At 42.9% G+C, this 18,978-nt stretch overlaps 1 protein-coding gene across 3 annotated transcripts in view; it reads right to left on the bottom strand.

The window, feature by feature from the left end:
* The window catches only part of LOC139663823 (LIM and calponin homology domains-containing protein 1-like), a 113,665-nt gene that overhangs the window by 10,419 nt on the left and 84,268 nt on the right, over nucleotides 1–18,978 (bottom strand). For 2 of the 3 annotated variants that reach the window (XM_071542573.1, XM_071542575.1), the window contains 9 exons: nucleotides 14,827–14,862; nucleotides 11,887–12,013; nucleotides 11,260–11,417; nucleotides 10,124–10,610; nucleotides 7,369–7,686; nucleotides 5,849–5,960; nucleotides 5,145–5,257; nucleotides 4,950–5,052; nucleotides 3,051–3,079 (listed from right to left, as the gene is read on the bottom strand). In XM_071542573.1, coding sequence (XP_071398674.1) covers nucleotides 3,051–3,079; nucleotides 4,950–5,052; nucleotides 5,145–5,257; nucleotides 5,849–5,960; nucleotides 7,369–7,686; nucleotides 10,124–10,610; nucleotides 11,260–11,417; nucleotides 11,887–12,013; nucleotides 14,827–14,862 — 1,483 coding nt within the window. The remainder of the gene's footprint in view (nucleotides 1–3,050; nucleotides 3,080–4,949; nucleotides 5,053–5,144; nucleotides 5,258–5,848; nucleotides 5,961–7,368; nucleotides 7,687–10,123; nucleotides 10,611–11,259; nucleotides 11,418–11,886; nucleotides 12,014–14,826; nucleotides 14,863–18,978) is intronic. The other variant, XM_071542574.1, reaches the window with a different exon arrangement.

The raw sequence follows: 18,978 nt of genomic DNA on the forward strand, positions 1-18,978 counted from the left end.
TCAAAATACAAATCTTTCCAGCACTTAATTATTTCTGATTGCATATCAAGATTTTCATCAATGTTCAGTGTGATGTACGCCAAAAGCAACTAGACAACATGACCATAAACGAAAGTATTAAAGTACTACAAAATAAATCAAAAAGGTATATGTACATTTACATTCTTTCTGAGTGATTTCCAAACTTTTCAAAACCCTGCAAATGATCAAACTCATTTCCCAGACTTTTTCCAGACATGTGTAGGAACCCTGAGTCAAAGGTCAAAGGTCAAAGATACAGAGAGGAGGCAAGACGAAAGAGATGAAAGGCCAAGATCAAGGCACAGAGACGACAAAGGGAGGCAGGTAACGAGCACATCCATGCACCAGCCATTCATCCACTTCAGTGCATCTCAACTGGAACAGTCCTGTAACAGAAATTTGCTTCGTTCCGCCCGTTTTTTTCAAGATTTATTCATGGAGATTGTCATGTGGATGAGAATAGTATTTTTTAGGAAAATCACTGACTCCATTGAAGCTTAAAAATAAGTGAACAAGGGGATTTTTGAGATGCACCTTTTATTGGTTGAGGAGGAGAGAGAGGGTGATTTGGGCAGCAGCAATAGCAGCAACCTTGGACAGTGATCTCAGTGTGTGTGTGTGTGTGTGTTTGTGAGGGAGAGAGCGAGGTAAGAGGCATAAAACCAAGCTAGAGGCTCTTCCATTGCACAGAGCTGCCCTCTAGTGGTCAAAGTGTGCATGTGAATAGTTGGGGTGTGATTTAGGAGCAGGCTGATACGCTAAATACAAAACAAATATGGAGGCAAGCTTGCAGGGGGGTAATGACGTGGTTAATCCACCTCACTCTGAGCTCAGTGATTGTCACACAGCAGCTTGCTGTGGTACAACACTCTCTGGCTTTGGTTAAATGGAGTTTAAGAAGCAGTATAGATAGCTCATGCCTTGCTTATGCGTTAACTCATGCTTAGCTTTAGCTTCTGTTAGCAAGCCATCCCAGTGCCTGCCTGTTAAGTTAACATAACATGTTAACATATGACATTTGCTTTTATACAATGCAGCAACGTGAGTGCATCCTTCTTGGCATGGGTCGCCCCCAATCCCCTGACCTGGGCCGTGTTAGTGCCTTGCTTAAAGGCCTGAATCTAGACTGGAGTTTCAGTTACAGCCTACAGAGGCAGAGAAAAAACCTAAATGGGCAGAGCCAAAGAACCACAGGTTTTTGGCTAACTGGCAAACTCGATCGGCAAAGAAGGAATATAAAATATACAGTACTGTGCAAAAGTCTTAGGCATATGTCAAAGAAATCCATGAAGATTCTTTCAAAACTAATGAAATTAAAAGTTTCTGAATATCAAAAATGTACAATAAACAGCAGTCTACTGACACACTAATGCAGAAAACAAATAAACATCTAATACTTCTAAGAAATGTATATAAAAAAATCTAGGGTGCCTAAGACTTTTGCACAGTACCATTAGTTTGCCTTTTTCACTGGACATTGTTACTTAGCCAGAAGAACTGTGGTTCTTTGGCTCTCCAATCTGCTCCTAACCCTGGCAGTGTTATTGCCTTGCTCTACCTGTTCAGCTACACAGGGAATTGAACCTCTCACCCTGGCAGTGTTAAGTGCCTTGCTCTACCCGTTCAGCTACACTATGTACCTGCAGCATGCGCTCCTGCTCTTGCTGCCACCTTTCCTGACGCTTTCGCTCCTCATCCGGGTCCCAAGACCAGCGGTCACCCCGCCTGGCCTGGGGCAACACCGGCACTGACACCTGATAGAGCCCCGTCGGAGCATACACACACACGCACACACACACACACACACATATCAACATGCACAAACACACACACACATGCCCACACAGCACACAATATTCATGCACACATTCACCCAACCACAAACCCACCCCCACTCACATACACACACACACACACACTCACCCAAGCACCCAACCACGAAGCCACCACGGACAGACCGATATATTGATATGGCCACCAGCACCCCCCCCCCCCCCACACACACACACACACATACATCATCAACACCAATGTACACACACATCCACCAGAGGAAAGGAAGGAGGAAAGGGAGGAGACAGAAATAGTTGGTCTACCACAACAGCACTACTCCAATGCTAGCCAAAGGACTCCTACTAAGGAGAAAGAAGACAGAGAAAGAGAGAGATGAGCTCAAATGAAAACGAAAGCAGTATCGGCCATTTTCTACAGCATCCTCATCTGGCATGCTAGATCAACAGCTATTGTGTATATGATCATGATGTGGTATAATAGGCAGCTGAATGTCCTGGGTTGTGGTGCTGAAAGTTCTCAATTTGAGCCAAAACTGCAGTAAATCCTAGAGAGTTTTATTCTAAAATGAGATATCTGCCATTTGAAGCCTCATCTTAGAAAATGATTGCTGGCATAAGAGTAGGCTACAACTTAATATGGAATGCTATGGTAAATAAAAGCCAAACTAAGAACTTACAAAGCTTACAACAGCATTTTTGGATAAAATCAAGCCTATTTATGAAATTCAGGTAATAAGAATGTTTCCAAATGCACAGTATAAGATGTAAAGTTTTGGAATTTCACACTTCACAGAAAGCTACTCAGCCATTTACATGCATAAGGAAAAGCAGATCATGGATATAACTATGAAAGCCAAAAAGGTTCATGTCATCTGACTCTAGACTAGGAAACATGAATGCAGGTCAACATCAGTTTCTGTTATCCATTTCAGTTCTGTCTTTGTTCATCATTTTCGTTTGTTTTTCTTGGATTAGGTTACATTTCTACTGAGGTGAGAATTTTTTTTTTTAGATCTTGTCTGCACAATATTGTAATTTTTTCTTTCTTTCTGAGTTTTATCACTGTTTTTAGCACTTCACCTCTGTTTCATCACTGTACACACACACTAAACTAAGCTAGGCCTAATCGAACCCACTAAAACCCAGGAGATGAAAAGCCAGATAAGAAGCAGTAAAAGGGCCTTTGAGAGTCCGACCACAAAATAGAATCAAGTCAGATGATGTTTTTTTACTCACGTTGCCACGGTGATCCTTCTCCGTCTCCTCTGTACAGCAAGAGTGAGAGGGTACAGTAGTTACAATACATTTTAAACAAAACAAAGTGGACACAGATGGTCAAATTATATGTCTTATCTGATGGGACGAATCTAATTTTGGATTATTTTTGGAGAATGAGAACATCCAGAGTGATGGTTGAGAACCTGAGGAGCAAAGATGCAGATGAAGGAAAACAAAGACAAAGCCAGGTAATGGAGGGACGTCTGATGTCCACCAAAACCAAGAACAAAATGTGCAGTTAACCAGTCAGATACTGTCTGCTGAGATGAGAAAAACATTGGCTGCAATCGACAAATAGCCTGCTAGCAGTTATGAAAGTTAACCATTTGTCAATATGTGAATTAGTCAATTTTCCAGAAAAGCACATTTTCCCAGAGACACATATTGCTTCTCTTTATTCATTTATTGGTTTAGATTTGCTCTTTAAATCCTTTGTGTATTCATTTTTTTGTCTATATTATGCTGTATCTTATGTTACGACACCCCAATTTCTCCCATCTATGTACTGATCTATTCAGCTATGAACAGAATATTTTCAAAATCACTACCTATCTTGTCTCTACTTAGTTTTGTTTTGGAAAATTTGGAGCTAGACCTAAAGCAAGCCAGATGTTGTTGATTTTGGTGGGCACTGTGATTATGAAAAGCTAAGAATATAAAGCACCGAGCTAAGGCAAAAATTGAGCTAAGGCAAAAAAAAAAAGAAAAGAAAAGATAATAATAAGAAAAAATACTGCAGAGTATTATTTGCTATTGATGTTCATGTTTGAAGTAAACTCCTTACAATCACAAAATACTAATGAGTTACTTGATAGACTCAGAACAACTGTGCACTCATTTCACCGTACATACAGTTGTAGTATGAATGAGAAACGTCAAAAAACATTAAAAAGGACAAAAACATGTCACTTGGCATCCACAGTACTCCAGGAATGAGTGATAAAAACAAGGGACAGGTGCCGCTGCCTGGCCCCTGGAGAAACAGCAGGGAAACCCTATACATTCAGCACCCATGGGGGGGGGGGGGAAGACGAGCTCCACCAATGAATGAGGTGGTTTACCTGGAGGAGCGAAGAACTCCCAGCGTAACTTAGGGTTGCTGGTTGCCAGTGGAGACCTGACAGTGTTTGCAAGCTCTAAATTAAAGAAAAATGTGGGTGGGAGGAAAGGAGGGAAGGAGGGAAGGAAGGAAGGGAAGGAAGGGAGGGGATAGACAGATGTCAAAACCAAGAGGATAGAAATCAAAAGAAGTGGGGAAATCAAACCTCTGGTTCTCACAATGCTGTTCCTGGTACAGTGTAGGCTAAACTGACTGTAGCTGAGTAAATATGTTTTTTTTCTTTTTTTTTTACTGATTTTTACTGCCGCAGTAAATATTTCAAGCCCCCCCTCTCCCTCTTTAAAGCCAAAAAGCAAATGACAAAACAGTATTATTATTCAAGTATTTGACGTGATATATTACCTTTTCAGATACATCCTTCTTCAACTTTCTGTTTGATCTCTACACTAATTAGCTGCTTACTCGTCTCTATTGTGAAAATGTGACTTTACTGTTTGTGTCTATTAGAGACCACGGTCACTTAAGGGGATGGGAGAGGTGGGGAAGTTCTATCGATGTTGTAACACTTCCTATTGGTTGTCAATAGAGGTCGATAAAGAGGTCGTTCATAGATTTCTTCATGCCTGTTTAACTCCAGTTCAAACATCTCGCAGTACAACAGCAAAATAACAAGAGTGCCAGGTTGAAAGGCAAAAGGGAAAGAAGCGAGCGAGGATCATGCACTAGTCAAACTCAGAAGAGGAGGAGGAGGTGCATGGAAAAGAGGTTTGCTATTTTGACGCTGTGAATTTGTTTACCTGTTGCTGTTTCACACGGTGCGCTACATCCAACTGATCCTGGATCAGCTGCGACTGGCACACTCTCTCGTCTCTGTGCCCACTCCTGGGAACTGCTGCTGATCTGCAGGCAGATTTACAGATTATTGGTTGGGTGGCTGCTGGTGTGATTGTTGGATATTTTGGGCCACAGAGGCGATCATTTGGCAGTCTCACCTGTGAGCTCACTGGTTGGCTTTGCTGTGTGCTGACTTCTGATTGGACGAGGCTGGGGATAGGGATGTTTTCTCTAGGTGGTTCAGTCTGTTCTTGGAGGGTTTGTTGGGCTTCTGAAAGCACACAGGCAACACTATTTTATCATTGCTGTTCATGTCTAAAGGAAGAAAAACAATTGGAATTGAATTGGAATAACAGGCAAGAGAATTTAATTTCATTAAATTCCTGAAATTCCTCTTCTAAGAGAGTTTGTCTTGACTTGCTAAACATTATAAATCATACATTATGAATCAAATAAAAGACAGTTGAACAAATCAAATACATTCAATCATAATGTTACATGATTACATGTTATGCATCAAATACCACCTGAAAGGTTCCTTTAACATTCATGATATTCAATATTGATAATATCAGATATGTGGTAAGAAAAAGTAAAGAAAAAACACTGAATTAAATTCAACTTCCTGAAATTCCAATTCAATTCCAATTTCCTGTAGGTTTTGTCAAATTCCATTTCCAGTTCCTCAGTTGAATTGGAACTGATTAATTCATTCATGAATTGACCCCAACCCTGCTTTACACCAAATATGCATTTTCTCAAAGACAAATTAATACCCAGCCATTAAAATAGTCCCTGAGGTGTAATAACCCAGATCTATAAGCCACCACCAGGTGTCAGTCTAGCAGCATGTGGCTCAGACCTGGAGGTGGAGTTTGCTGGGCTGCAGTCTCGGCCTTTGACTCGTCTTCCTTCGGAGCGGCTGCTGTCTGGCCTCCGGTCTTCCCGGGGCTCTCTCCTTGCTTCTGCAGTTCCTGTAGGGGCCAGAGACGGTTTCCAAGGTGAATAATGACCTAAAAATGGCCTGGGATCAAAGTAAAGCCATGCAAATCGAGAACCCTCTCTGTTGTTAAGGGGAAACTTTAAGAAATAAGATTCTATTGCTGAAGAGGCAATTCCAACAACTAGACAAACCTGCCAAAAGCTTAGGGAGATGGCATAATTTCATTTCAAACCTTTATTTAAACTCGAATAACCATTGAGGTTGCCCTCATTTACAATGATGTCGAGTTCAATGCAAACAAAGAGCAGATTAAGGCATTAAAGTAGAATGTGAATGTACGACACAGGCATCTTGTCAAAAGTGTTTGTTCCACCTCATTTCTAAAGAGGAAGGGAATAAACTATCATATGTTGAATGTGTGGTGTACAGAATATTACAGTTTTTCCTTTGCATGTGTACCGTACTGTAGTAGAACAAAGGACTCCCGCACACTGTCTACTTCACTTGCAATTAGAAAAGATTTATTGGGAACAACGTTTCGGTACACAGACCTTCATCAGGTTTAGAATAGTTTTTAGAATAAACAAATAACCTGATGAAGGTCTGTGTCCCGAAACGTTGTTCCCAATAAATCTTTTCTAATTGCAAGTGAAGTAGACAGTGTGCGGGAGTCCTTTGTTCTACTACAGTCGGCCCATGGTCTGCTCCTACGCACCTGTCGATCTACAGGCGTGCAAAAGTTCTGCTCCTTCATGTGTATCGTACTAAAACCACACTGTGTAGTAGTGTGCAAGGTGTGCACATCACATCACCTCCATAATGATGACATCATGCCAGCACCCTCTTGAAGTGGGCCAGTATGAATATGTTTGGGTGCCTTAAACAACATGCATCTGGTGTACCTGAACTGCACTGTGGACTTAATATGGTTTTATGTGAGTATGGGTTCAGTATGGTGAACTTGAGCTGTGAAACATAGTGATAGCTCAATGTATGGGTTATTAACTATAGTAACTGAACGTATGGTGTATGAACTATAACATGGGATGCATGAATGTCCTTGGTTGTGATGCTAAAAGACACAATCCATGACTGAGTAAAACCAGTTATACAAGTGAAGAGTTTCATTCTATTCTATTCTACTCTTACAAAATGATTGCTGGCAGGAGAGTAAAGCACAGTTTGAGATACAGTTTCAATTATGAGTCATTTTCTGACCTTTACTCAAACAAAAATTAGGTTTTTGAAGATAGAGTCACCTGTGCTTTTAAAAAATAATGACTGATGACTTCAGGTAGCTTTTTTTTTTTGCAATGAAACCTTTCAATTATGCTCAGTTTCTCTTGAGCGAGGAATCTGGTTCGGTTAAATTTTTCTCCCTAGCTAAAAGAAAGAAAATAATAAGAATAATAACAAGAAAATAAAGTCCTGATCCTGACCGTTGGGAGCGAGGTTGGCCGGCTCGGAGGAGTCGAGTGCTCGGTGACTTTCTCTTCCTGGACGTCCTCACGCCTGGACGCCCGCTCCGTGCCAGCCGGTGCCTCCTTGGGCTTCGACGACGACGACGACACTGGGCTTCCTCTGGCGGGGGAGGCGTGCGTGCTGCGTGAGGGCGAGGCTGCCGACGCCGGGACGCCATCGCTGGGTTTGGAGGGGGAAGGCTGGAACTGAGGAGGAGATTCTCTTCCTTGACTCTCAGGTGTGGAGGGAACGTCGTCGCCTCCCACGTCGCCGTTGACTCGGAGCAAGCCGTCCGCCTGGACCGGAAGAGAACAGGGTTGACAATGCTGTATCTCAGTGTGGAACATTTACACACACATACACACACACACACACACGCATCTCAGTGTTGATGACTTTTGAGACTTACAGAGTTGCTTAAAAAAAGGAAAGTGGACAGGCCTATGATTGTTGATCAGTTAGATCTATTTAGGTTTATTCTCTGTAAAGTCCTTTGGGACAAAGAACTATATAAATAAACAAACTTGAGCTTGAACTTGAACAGCCCACTCAGCTTTAATATTTTATTTATTCAGACAGTGGGAAAGCAGAGAGGAAGAGACACAGGAAAGAAAGCTGGGATTCAATCCTAGGTCAGCAGGACACATGCATAGTTCAAGAAGCAGTACATGACTTTTTAAAGTAAAAGTTAAAGTATAAAAGTTAATGTAAGAACAGTCCAGACCTATATGACTTAGGTTTAGAAATCAGTTAATGGGTGTGAAACATCTGGAAGAAACTACAACTCCCAGCATGCTACAACCAACCTGTTCTAGCTCAGTATATTACAGACAATGCACCAAATTATGCTGATCAAAAATATTAAAAATGACAACAAACCCAAGACCTAAAAACCCACTGCCCTCATTTGTGGTAACTCATCTGTTGTCATTATTAGCTATTCATCTCGCCCCCGACACCATCCTGGCCTGTATGACAAAGAGACAGTAATGTATGTGTGAGGAACTCGTAGTGAGCGGTAACTTAAGACGCAGCGGCGGGGTTGGGTGAATACAGGCTCTCAGTCTGCCCCCCCCCCCAGCCCCCACCTCCTCACCCCCTCCCAGCGGCCTGTGTGGGCCCTCTTTGTCCGCCGGGAGCCCACTTCACATTGAGAGGGCCCTACTTGTCAACTTCTTAAGTCAATAGGGAACAGAGGCCTCCATTCAAAGCCGGGCTCCGCTCAGACTCCTGACAAGACATTCCAGAAAAGCGCTCTGCTCCATTTGGTCCGGTAATAACCCCCCCCCCAAAAAAAAACATAAGATCTCCGTTTTGAATATGCCCATTTGGCAAATTTTTCCACAAGAAAAGGAAATGGATCCTGTTGAGATCCTGTTGAGAGTACTTTGTGCTAAATTGAAACATTACATGCTACTTCTGGGAGGGAAAGTCTTGTGTTTTCCTAGAAACCCGTCGACCCATCTCCATGGTGGTTCTGTGGCATTCTAATGTAAATGCCAAGAGAGCGGGGGTGGGACTTACCCACCAGTCTGTGAGGAGGGCAGCCAACTTTGGGAAGTACCCGCGTTCAAAATGGCCATGCCCTCAACTATGCCCACTGCAGTACTGTTCTGATGATAGTAATTACAATCAGAATCATTTTAAGTAGAAGCAAGAATCCAGTCATCCCATGGAGGGAGCCTTTGCAAACTAACGCAGTGAGCTGTAGGCTATTGTCCATTTAAATTGGGTTAAATTTCAACATGGCAAGCATTTAGGGCTACAAGACGGACTGGCAAGAATCCACATTTCTTTACGCATGCCATATGGTGGATGCTGTTATCAAAATTGGCTTACAGCGCCATGAGTGTATACCTTCTTATCATGGGTGTCCCCAGTGGGAATTGATTCCCGAACTCTGGCAGTGTTAAGGCCAGTTTATACTTCTGTGTCGTAGTGTCACTGTTGCAGCGTAGGTGTCTATGGTTTACAGGTGGTTGGTATGGTTTATGGTTGGTGATTCTGTGCGTAGACCACTGAAACACTAGATAGCAGTGTCGTGCTTTGTTAACACGGAAGTAATAACAGAAGAATTAGTAGTAGTGTTTACATTCTCTGAAACTCATGTTCTGGGATATTTTTCACCATGAAATCTGGTAAACTCTTTATATTTGGGGATGAGGTGTCATATAAATCAGTCATTCTCAACCTTTTTCATATGAAGGACCCCTTCAAATATTTTTAATGTTAGATATGATTTTGTCCAGAATTCCTTGACTATCTGTATTGTAGGCAGAGTAATAACAGTGAATCTATGACCAACACAGTCATTCTTCTACATTCTCTAATTGTTTAATTCTTGTAAATGAAATAATGTTGAAGTTTAACAATTCATCAATTTGCTGAGGACCCCCTGGAACCCCCTCATGGACCACTGGTGGTCCCCGGAACCCATGTTGAGAACCACTGATATAAATGAACATATTTGTTATTTGCAATCCTCCTCAGCTAGTCTCTCATCAATCTGCTCCATGTTGTCTTCACTATCGGCGGACATCAACTGGATACAGGTAGATGGAAATATGAAGCGGGCCAATCACAGTTCTTGCAGTCTACGGCGACACTTCATCATAGAGGTATAAATTAGCCTTTAGTGGCTATGCTCTACCCATGGAGTTATGGAAGCCTACACTTCCATCTCTGCTATCAACATCCCTCTGTTGAAGTAAAGACAGTCAGTACTGAGCTCACCTTGCTGGGCCAGGGTCCGGCCGCTGCGGGCCGGATCTGGACGTAAGGCTTGGGCGTCAGCAAAGGCACCGGTTTGGGCGACAGGGCGCGGGCGGGGGCCGGCTCGGACGAGCGAGAGCGAATCTGGGGCCGGTGGTGCGAGGACGCCTCTCTGGGAAACTCCTCGACTCGCGCCTCCACTGTGGACGTGAACTTGGGAGCCGGGGCGGACTGCTGGCGCAGGTACCTCATGGGCCCGTTGGGGTCCATGTCGGAGGGCTCCGGGGTCGTCGGGGAGGCGGAGAGGGAGAGGGAGAGGGGGAGGTGTGAGGGGGGGAAGGAGGGGTCGGAGGATACGCTGCGGTCCAGGAGCTTGGGCAGCTGCAGGTGCTCCAGAACGGTGTCGCTGATGGAGAAGCGCTGGGCGTAACGGTGGAGGATGGAGGACGCCTCGTCTGGGGTCCGGGCGCTCCTGTACGCCAACCGCAGATCCTCCTCACGCCGCTCCCTGTTGAAGAGAGGGAAGGAGGGGAAGACAGAAGGAAGAAGGCAAAACAGCTGGGTGAAATCTGAAGCAACTGATATGACTCAAGTCAGACAGGTTGATCGGTAAGAATAATAGAAGAAGAACTGGGTAGTTAGCATAAGCAGTGAAACCTACAGAACCTCAAACTTCATTAACAGGAAATCCAAGGAAAAAGACGTGACAGTCCCGCCCAAAGGGCAGTGCAGAAAGACCACAGCAATGACTATATGACTATATTCAGAACAAAATCTGAACTAGAGCAAGATGAAAAACATGAAAAACCTATTGCTTCCTCACTATCATTGGATAGTTTTTCCTCCTCTTTCTCTCTGTAAAAGACCTACTCTTCCTCTACTATCTTTTTAGGAGACCTACTTACATGAACTCCAAGAGGAGTAGCTGCCACCTTGGTGCCCGCTGATAGGGATCCAAACAAACATAAACTTCTCTTCTCTGTTAGAAATCTACTTTTCTCTTGTACCTTGTTCTCTGTACCTGTACCTTTGGTTTTCACATTGGAATAGTGAGTAAATGTGATCTTGCTTGTATAAAACTAAACATAATAGAAACACATACTGTACAGCACACTTTTGCAGAGGAAAGAGAAGCACAATACAATAGTTTGACCTACTTATCCTCCACTATCTCTCTGTAGGTCTTGATGCTTTTCCTCCTCTGTGAGTGACAGGTGTCTCCTGACATCAGCCGCTCCATCATCTTCCTCTCCTCCTCCTTCTTGATCAGGTCCTGGGACACGCTCCTCCTCCGATTTTTCCATCGGGCCAGGTCCTGACACACACACACACACACACACACACACACACACACACACATGCACACAAAGACAAAGACAGATTGTAAGTGTTTCAGTGCCAAATGAAAGCAAAGCAGAGGGCTTTATGCAGCAGTGTTGTGAGACTTTAAGCACTGCTGTGACCCCAGAAAACTGATTCTTTTTTCCAAAGTTTTTTAACTGGGGCACAGCAAAATATCACCGGGGTTTGTGCTTCAGTACATCGAAAATGACTGCATACAACTGATGAAACCCCGACAAAATGGAGACAAGAACAGAAATACAAACTGTGCAAGTGAGACAACAATCTCAAGGGGATTATAAAAACATCTCACTCCAGTGGGAAAAATAAAAGAAAAAGTTGACACGAAACACGCAAGCGTATCGAACAACAAAAACCAAAACAACAACCAAAAAAAAAAAATGGTGAAATAAGAGGAATAACTTAAAATCTGAGACACTCACATCCTGCCAGTGGTCCTCCTCCTCCTTCAGCTTGTTGTACTGGTTGTGCATCAGCTCATGACGCACCTGACTGTGAGGCTGCAAGATGGCCTCCTCCTCGCCACGCATGTCGATCATACTCACACTCCTAGGGCGAGAGACAGCCGAAGAGAACAGAGAGAGGGAGAGAGAGAGACAGAGAGAGAGCGAGAGAGAGAGAGAGAGAGAGAGAGAGAGAGAGAGAGAGAGAGAGAGAGAGAGAGACAGACAGAGACAGAGACAGGGAGTCAATGGAAAATAAACACAAATGTGCTGAAACATCATTGCCAGAATGCAATGCCCCAATGCATGTTTGTATGTAGTTTTGTATGCATGTATGTACGTTTGTATGTATGTATATGTATTTATGCATTTCACATTAGTCTCCGACACACAGGGAAAAAAACACTTTTTAACTTTTTCCAAGACTCAACAAGCAATTATCAGTCAGCTCACATCAGCCACACCAAAACAAACTATACACACAGTTGGAAGCCATTGGTTTAAGTTGTTATCCATCAAAAAGAAAACCTGTTAGTCATTGTCAGAAAAAGCAAAAAAGGCATCATGCTTCCTCTGTGAGGCCAACAAATCGATTGTGCTTCTGCAAAAGAAAATGGAAAGAAAGGGCAGAAAGGCTTTGTGCACAAAGATTGTTAGGAAGTACTCAATCCATCATGGTAAGAAAAAGTGATTGTGAATAACCTATAAACAGTAGAGCAGGACAGATATCAAAATAAGACGCATCCCATACAGATAAAAGCTTTGGGTGCAGGCTCCCACGGCTGTAAAGCGCAGTAACATCCTGGTGTGTGTGTGCATGTGTGTGTGTGTGAGTGTCATGCAACAACAATACACTCTTCATAAAGGCACAAGGCTGTATCACAAAGCCTAGACTGGTCTTTTCCTTTCTTCATTGTCAGTTAAGGTTGGAGAATCCACACTGAGGTTACAGAGGTGAGTATAGTGAAGTGCAGCCTCACAGTTAGGAGCATGCTGGTATACTGGCTGCTTCTCACAGAACTAGAATGGGTAGAATGAGCATTCCCATTCAAATCAATAGTCATGGTCATGGCTGCCGTGAAAACACTGAATTACTGTTGTCACAAAAACATGAGTATTGGTTTGGGGCGTGAGACTCAGAAAATTGGGGCGTTACTGTGATACAAAGGCATAATTTGGCATCAGTGTTGAACATTACGACTTTCTGAGTCCGATGAACTGTCCACACATGAAAACAATGATCGTTTCCATGACAACTTTGTCAGACGTTTTATGGCAGCCATTGATCTGTAGGTGGACCAAAGGAGATAGTAGCAGGAAGAGTGTATTTGCACTCTAAGGCCCAGATATACTAAAACCTTTAGCAAGTATAAAAACTTTTGCAATGTTCACAGTCAGCACTAAGAGTTGTGATAGGTGTAAGACAATTTTCTTGACCAATCAGGAGTTATCCCATTGGTTTTGCACATGCTAAAAGTTTTTGCACCTATAAAAGGCTGTAATTATGTTCAAAAGTTTTAATTCAGAGCGACAGATAAAGGTACAGACATCATCAAAGCCAAGGACTGAGACGTCTGTGCTTTTATCCGCTCCTCTAAATCAAAACTTTCATTTCAGTCATCTCTGAGTGCAAACCCTCTCTCCTGCTACATGAAAAGTCTCACTTTTTTTTCACCTTGAACGCAGTGATGCATCTGCTTTTTGTACCAAAGCAGATTTACCATGACGTGCCAGGAAATGCTCTTTCTATCTATTCAGGTTCTGTGGTGCTTCTACATTTCCCAGTGGAGGGGGAGTGGAGGTGGTGATGCTGTGTGAGACATGCAGCCAAGAGAAGCTCTGAGGTGAAGCTGCAGCAGCCCAGTTTAACAGTGGCAGTCCTTTCCTAGCCGCTACTGCAGACACTCTGAATAAATCTGAGAGGAATGGACTGGACTGAGCCAAAAAGGCAAGAAAACATGTCCACTATATATATCTTTTTTCTCAGATCTAATGAGTGACCAGTAAGGACTAGGGGTTGACTTTGACATTGTTAGAGCACAGTACCAAAAATGTCCATCTCAACAAGTCATTATCGAGTCTTAAAATCTTATTTTCTTAAAAACAAGTGGGGAAAATCTGCCAATTGGGAGAGATAGTATGTTGCTGTTGTTTCCAATGCAAATCAACTTGTTTTAAAAGTTGTCTCTGAATCAAATCAGATTATCTTGGAGCAAATGAAGTGATATTGGGCCAATATTTGACTTTTAATAAATAATCATCTCGTCCACCTGACCACAACTACATAAAAACGTAAACGTCTGTAAAATGCAATGAAATTTTATTTCCCCTGCACATTTGATTAATTAATTTGTTCACAATGTTTTTTGAGTTTGAGTTTTTCATTTAAAGGGGTCATGTATCCCAGAGTTTGCCCCATCACTGAATAGGTGAAGTGGGTCAGCCTGCCTTTAATTTGGGTTGCAGTGGAGAGTTTTAGTGTCTCATGATGCTCTAAATGCTGTTTCAGAGACTTTTCCACCCATGGCAAGAAAAAGATAAAGTTCTGAGGAAAACACTGAATCTTTGTAATTTATCTGACATGAGACGGTCAAATTTAAAGATATATGAATAAAGATATGAATACTGGTGCAAAATATCAGCTATTGGCCGCTTCAAACCAAAAATATCAGTATCAGCTTTCAAAAACCCATATTGCTCAAACCCTATTACCCTAACTAATTTCAAGATATTTTCGAAAGTGAAACCGTATTGAAATTGAGTGAAATGACCTCAGATTTTCTCACTTGCATCGAGAGAAATTCAATTGTAAGACTCAATGCGTGATTAAAGGACTTGTTGAGAAAGACTTGTTGTGCAGTGCAGTGCAGCGCCGGGCCAGGCTTCGCTGAGACTGAGTGGTAAAAAGTTACGACTTACTGTGGCTCATCTGACACACTAGCTGTGCGGCTGAATCTACAGGAGGCAGAGAGCATGGAGAGAGAGCACAACCACAAATGAACACAGGAACACTCAACCCAGAAACACGTCATCTACCCATGTGAACATCAAGACACTGACATGGAACATCTGAGCGGTTGGCTGGTGGGAAACATACAGCTGACAATGGGTTAATTTATGAAAGATTAATGAGACAGAATATGTATGAATTATGCACTTGATGAATAAGGTTTTACACATGTATGCTTTCTTGTTTTGTGTCTTCACTGCAAAAAATGACAAGCTGTCCAGTGATTTTAACTTGTTTCCAGACCTATCAAGCTTATTTTGTGATATTTTTAGTTTTTAATTATGTCACTGCACTGGCAGATAATCTTTCTGGTTTTGATAAATTTAACTTGATGCATGCCAAAATGACTTCTTTAAGAAGTCTCTTAAGAAAATCTTTAAACAAGAAATTACAATTTCACTTTTACCAAGTAAATGTCCTGAAATAAGTTGCATTATCCTGAAAAAGGGCAAATTTGTTGAAACCGGTAAAATGATCTGCCGATGCAGTAAGATGATTTCACTAACAATATCCTAAAATAAGCTTGATAAGTCTGGATGCAAGATAAAATAACTTAACAAGTTTGTCAGTTTTTCAGAGTATGCACAGATGTATTTGTCAGTTCCTGTGCTGAATGATGAACTATAAACCGAGCACAAGGGGGCAGTCTTATCCAAAACACAGCCAGAACAGAAAACAAGTTTAATACAGCACTGCAGTCCAAAAGGCCCTGCTAGTGTGTAATATATTCGTATGGCAATGATCTTAGCACACAGCTGACACTAAACTATTAATAAAAACCATGCATCTTTTATTGGACAGCGCGAAAGCAACATCAAGGATGCGGCTCCCCGTCTGTCTGTGACCGCCATATGAAGGTTTGGCCTCAGCCGCAGAGGTCTTCACACACAGTCTTTTTTATGAAGCTGCTCTGTGATGTTGGGAGGGGTGTGAGAGAAAGTGTGGCCTGTGGTTCACTTACAACCCGCCACAAGAGAGAAAGGAGACTAAATGAAAAGAAGCCTCACTAAATCAAGACCAGAGAGATTGTTTTATAAGATGTCTCTCGGCCATATGGCGTGTTGCAGTAACATGTCTATTTGGTGTACAGTGTGTCTTACATTAAAGCAAAGGTCACCATTTCTTTTGTTGTCATACTGGCATACATGGGATGGGGAATGTATGTATGCTTAATAATGGCTGGCATGTATTGAAAGATGCGTACATGCATGCAAGCACTGCCAAATGTATTTTGCACAAAAACAAGCAGAATCCTAGTTCAAATGCGTTCAGATTCAAGTCAGATTTAGTTGAGAGTTATTTCTCCTCTGGGCCTCCTGAAAGGGTCAAAGGTCGCCACCTAAGGTCATGCATAGTTAATCAAAGACCACATTCTTGGACTTCTTCTGTCATCTCTGAACTGTTAAAGAACAGCAACTAAAAACAATGAAAGGAAATGAGAAAGAAATATCAGGATTTTTTTTTTCCAGAGTTTCCATGCATTCTCATGTACAGAAACAACTGCTGGACAATGGTCATGCAATCTTCAGGTAGCTGCAGTCGGTATGTCATCCAAATGGGAGCATTGCCGCCTGGGGTCAAGGGTCACATGCTGAGAGAGAGTATTCAGAAGGATCATGGGAGTTGTAGGTCGCTGGGGTTAAACGTAGGATGCAGTTCTAGTTCAACATGGAAATTCATAACATTGCTGGACGGGGCTCACGTTGCCGGAGGATCGTCGTCCAACCAAGAAGGCGGTCTTTGCGGCTCGTCGCTTTCACTCAGTGCCCTCGCCTTCCGTCGGCTTGTGGTTTCTACGGTAACCGTCGTCACGGCGGCGGGCACAGGAAGGAAGTAAGTGGGACTCGGGGCGGTGCCGTGTTTGGGCGAGGTCAGGGTCCGGCGGGCCCACATGTCGTCTCGGCCCGCGTCTGCAACTAACAGGAGGCCGCTGGCGACTCCCTTCCTCGGCCCCGCCTCCTCCCTGTCCGTCACAGGAGGCGGCTTCCTGGACGGGTCGACGGGGCTCGTTGCCGCGGCGCACGTCGCTAAGGTCGGCGGCCGATGGAAGAGTTCCTCTGAGCACGAGCGAGCTGGAGTACTGCTGAGAGAATTGGCGAAGTTATCATCCCATGTTAGAAAAAGTAAACTATAGCGGTTTGTTGGCAGGTTATCATCCCATATCATCAGACTGCATTCCTCTGCAGGAGCCTAACTGTAGACTCTGAAGATATAAATCTGAGAAAATAGCATAGCGTGGTCACAAATCCCTCCAGAGCTGACTGGCTGCAAAAACAAATTTGAATCACAAAGCCATAGCAAATTTCATTGAATGCGCCGTTGTTTGTCATCCTGTGATAAACGGCCAGTTTCTGGGAGGCTTATTATCAGACTGTAAATTCCCAGAGTGCATGGCAGGGAGGGAGAGCCGGTCCAGCTGCAGGCTCAGGGTCAGGGGAGGAAGAAGGCCTCATTTCCTTACATCCTGAGGGCGGGTCGCATGTTCGTGTTCCCTGTGTGTGTGTGTGTCTGTGTGCATACACCCACCCATGCACTTTTGTGTGCATGCATGTATGCGTTATTATTTGTGTGTTTGTGCAGCTTTGTTCCCAGGGTTTGTTACAGTATGGCAGCAGCCTATGAGGGGAAGGTCTAATGTGACATTATTGGAAACACTCATTTGTGTTTGAAGAGCTGCACTGACAATCTTGGTCCGCACTTAAAAATAATTTCCAGTAGGGATGTTAATGATTAATCGACGATCGATTTGGCGATGCAGTAGCTCTGTACTCAACCTGACAGTCCATCTCCCATTCTGAAAATGTTCGTAAAAAAATATAAAATTCCACAATTTCTCCGAACTCGCATGAGTTGTAACGGTAAAGAGTAACTTGACACTTTTCAATCGGACAATTCTAACGCTGCTCAACACTCAGAAAGTTAACATGAGTGCAGTGCAGAGACTTCATTGCATATTCCACCAGTTGGGTTCCGTTGGACACAAAGTAAAGACAATTTAAAGTAATGAACCTAAAGAAAGAACATTTTCAGCCTGACGTCCGTTGTCGGGGGTCCCGACTCTTCTGAATTATGCTTGGTTGAGTAACTTGTTGAGTAGGCCTAAAGACAGGTGTAAAAACACACATTTTCTATTTTCTATTTTCTATGTCAAAAGATTAATTGGTTATTAACGTGACTGATGATCGATCGAAAGGTCGAAAGGATCGAAAGGAAATTTCTGAAAATTTGCATCCCTAATTTCCAGGCTTATTTAATTTCTAGATTTATCAATTACTAATTCTTTTATCAATGTCGAATATATCAGTGCAAATTTATGTTTCACTCAGAAAAACAAATTTGACAAATATAGGCAAAAAAGACAACTACAGGCAATGAAATGTTGCATTGCACTTGTCAGCTCTTCTCTACTTCCATGCAAACACATAGCAGACAGACATAAACACCCGTCTACAACCATCTCAGCAACAGTGTCCTCTTAAAAAGGATGTGTCATTTTCATGTAATCCAGTCTGGGACAGCAAAATTTGTTTATTGTGCTGATGTGATACATCCTTGTTGATGTGATACATCCTCCAAGAGTGTTAACTCCTGGCGAAGACTAAAAGCGTCCCAAGTCTGGCCTGAGTTTTCTCCTGGAGAGATGCAAGCTGTTACCAAGTGAAGCAGGAGCCGATATCAAAGCCTCTTAGAAACATCCTGGAAGACCTCCTCTGAATTTCCTTGGAGTCCATCAACACACAAGTCAGACTTCGACTGAGAAATCTCTTCACTCCCTTGAAACACTGACAAGCCAAACTTTTCAGCACCATAACGTTTGTGCCAGGAAATGCTGGAAACAGGGGGTGCGACCCTAATATTCCTCCAAGAGGACTGCAAATGAAAATTCTGCTTGACTAAGAAATAACACAGACTGGCCTGGATTGTGAAATAGCACCAGACCTAAACCAGTGTTTATCAAGAGAGACGGCTGTTGAGAAACATTAAATTGGACCATCATACTGCACTTTTGAACTGTGAGACATACAAGAGCATTGTGTCTCAACTGCTCATTATCCTCACCA

The sequence above is a fragment of the Centroberyx affinis genome, unplaced genomic scaffold, assembly GCF_046629955.1.
Source record: "Centroberyx affinis isolate AG114_WGS23_722 - 3 ecotype Tasmania unplaced genomic scaffold, CSIRO-AGI_Caff_v1 ptg004126l_1, whole genome shotgun sequence".
Lineage (NCBI taxonomy): Eukaryota > Metazoa > Chordata > Actinopteri > Beryciformes > Berycidae > Centroberyx > Centroberyx affinis.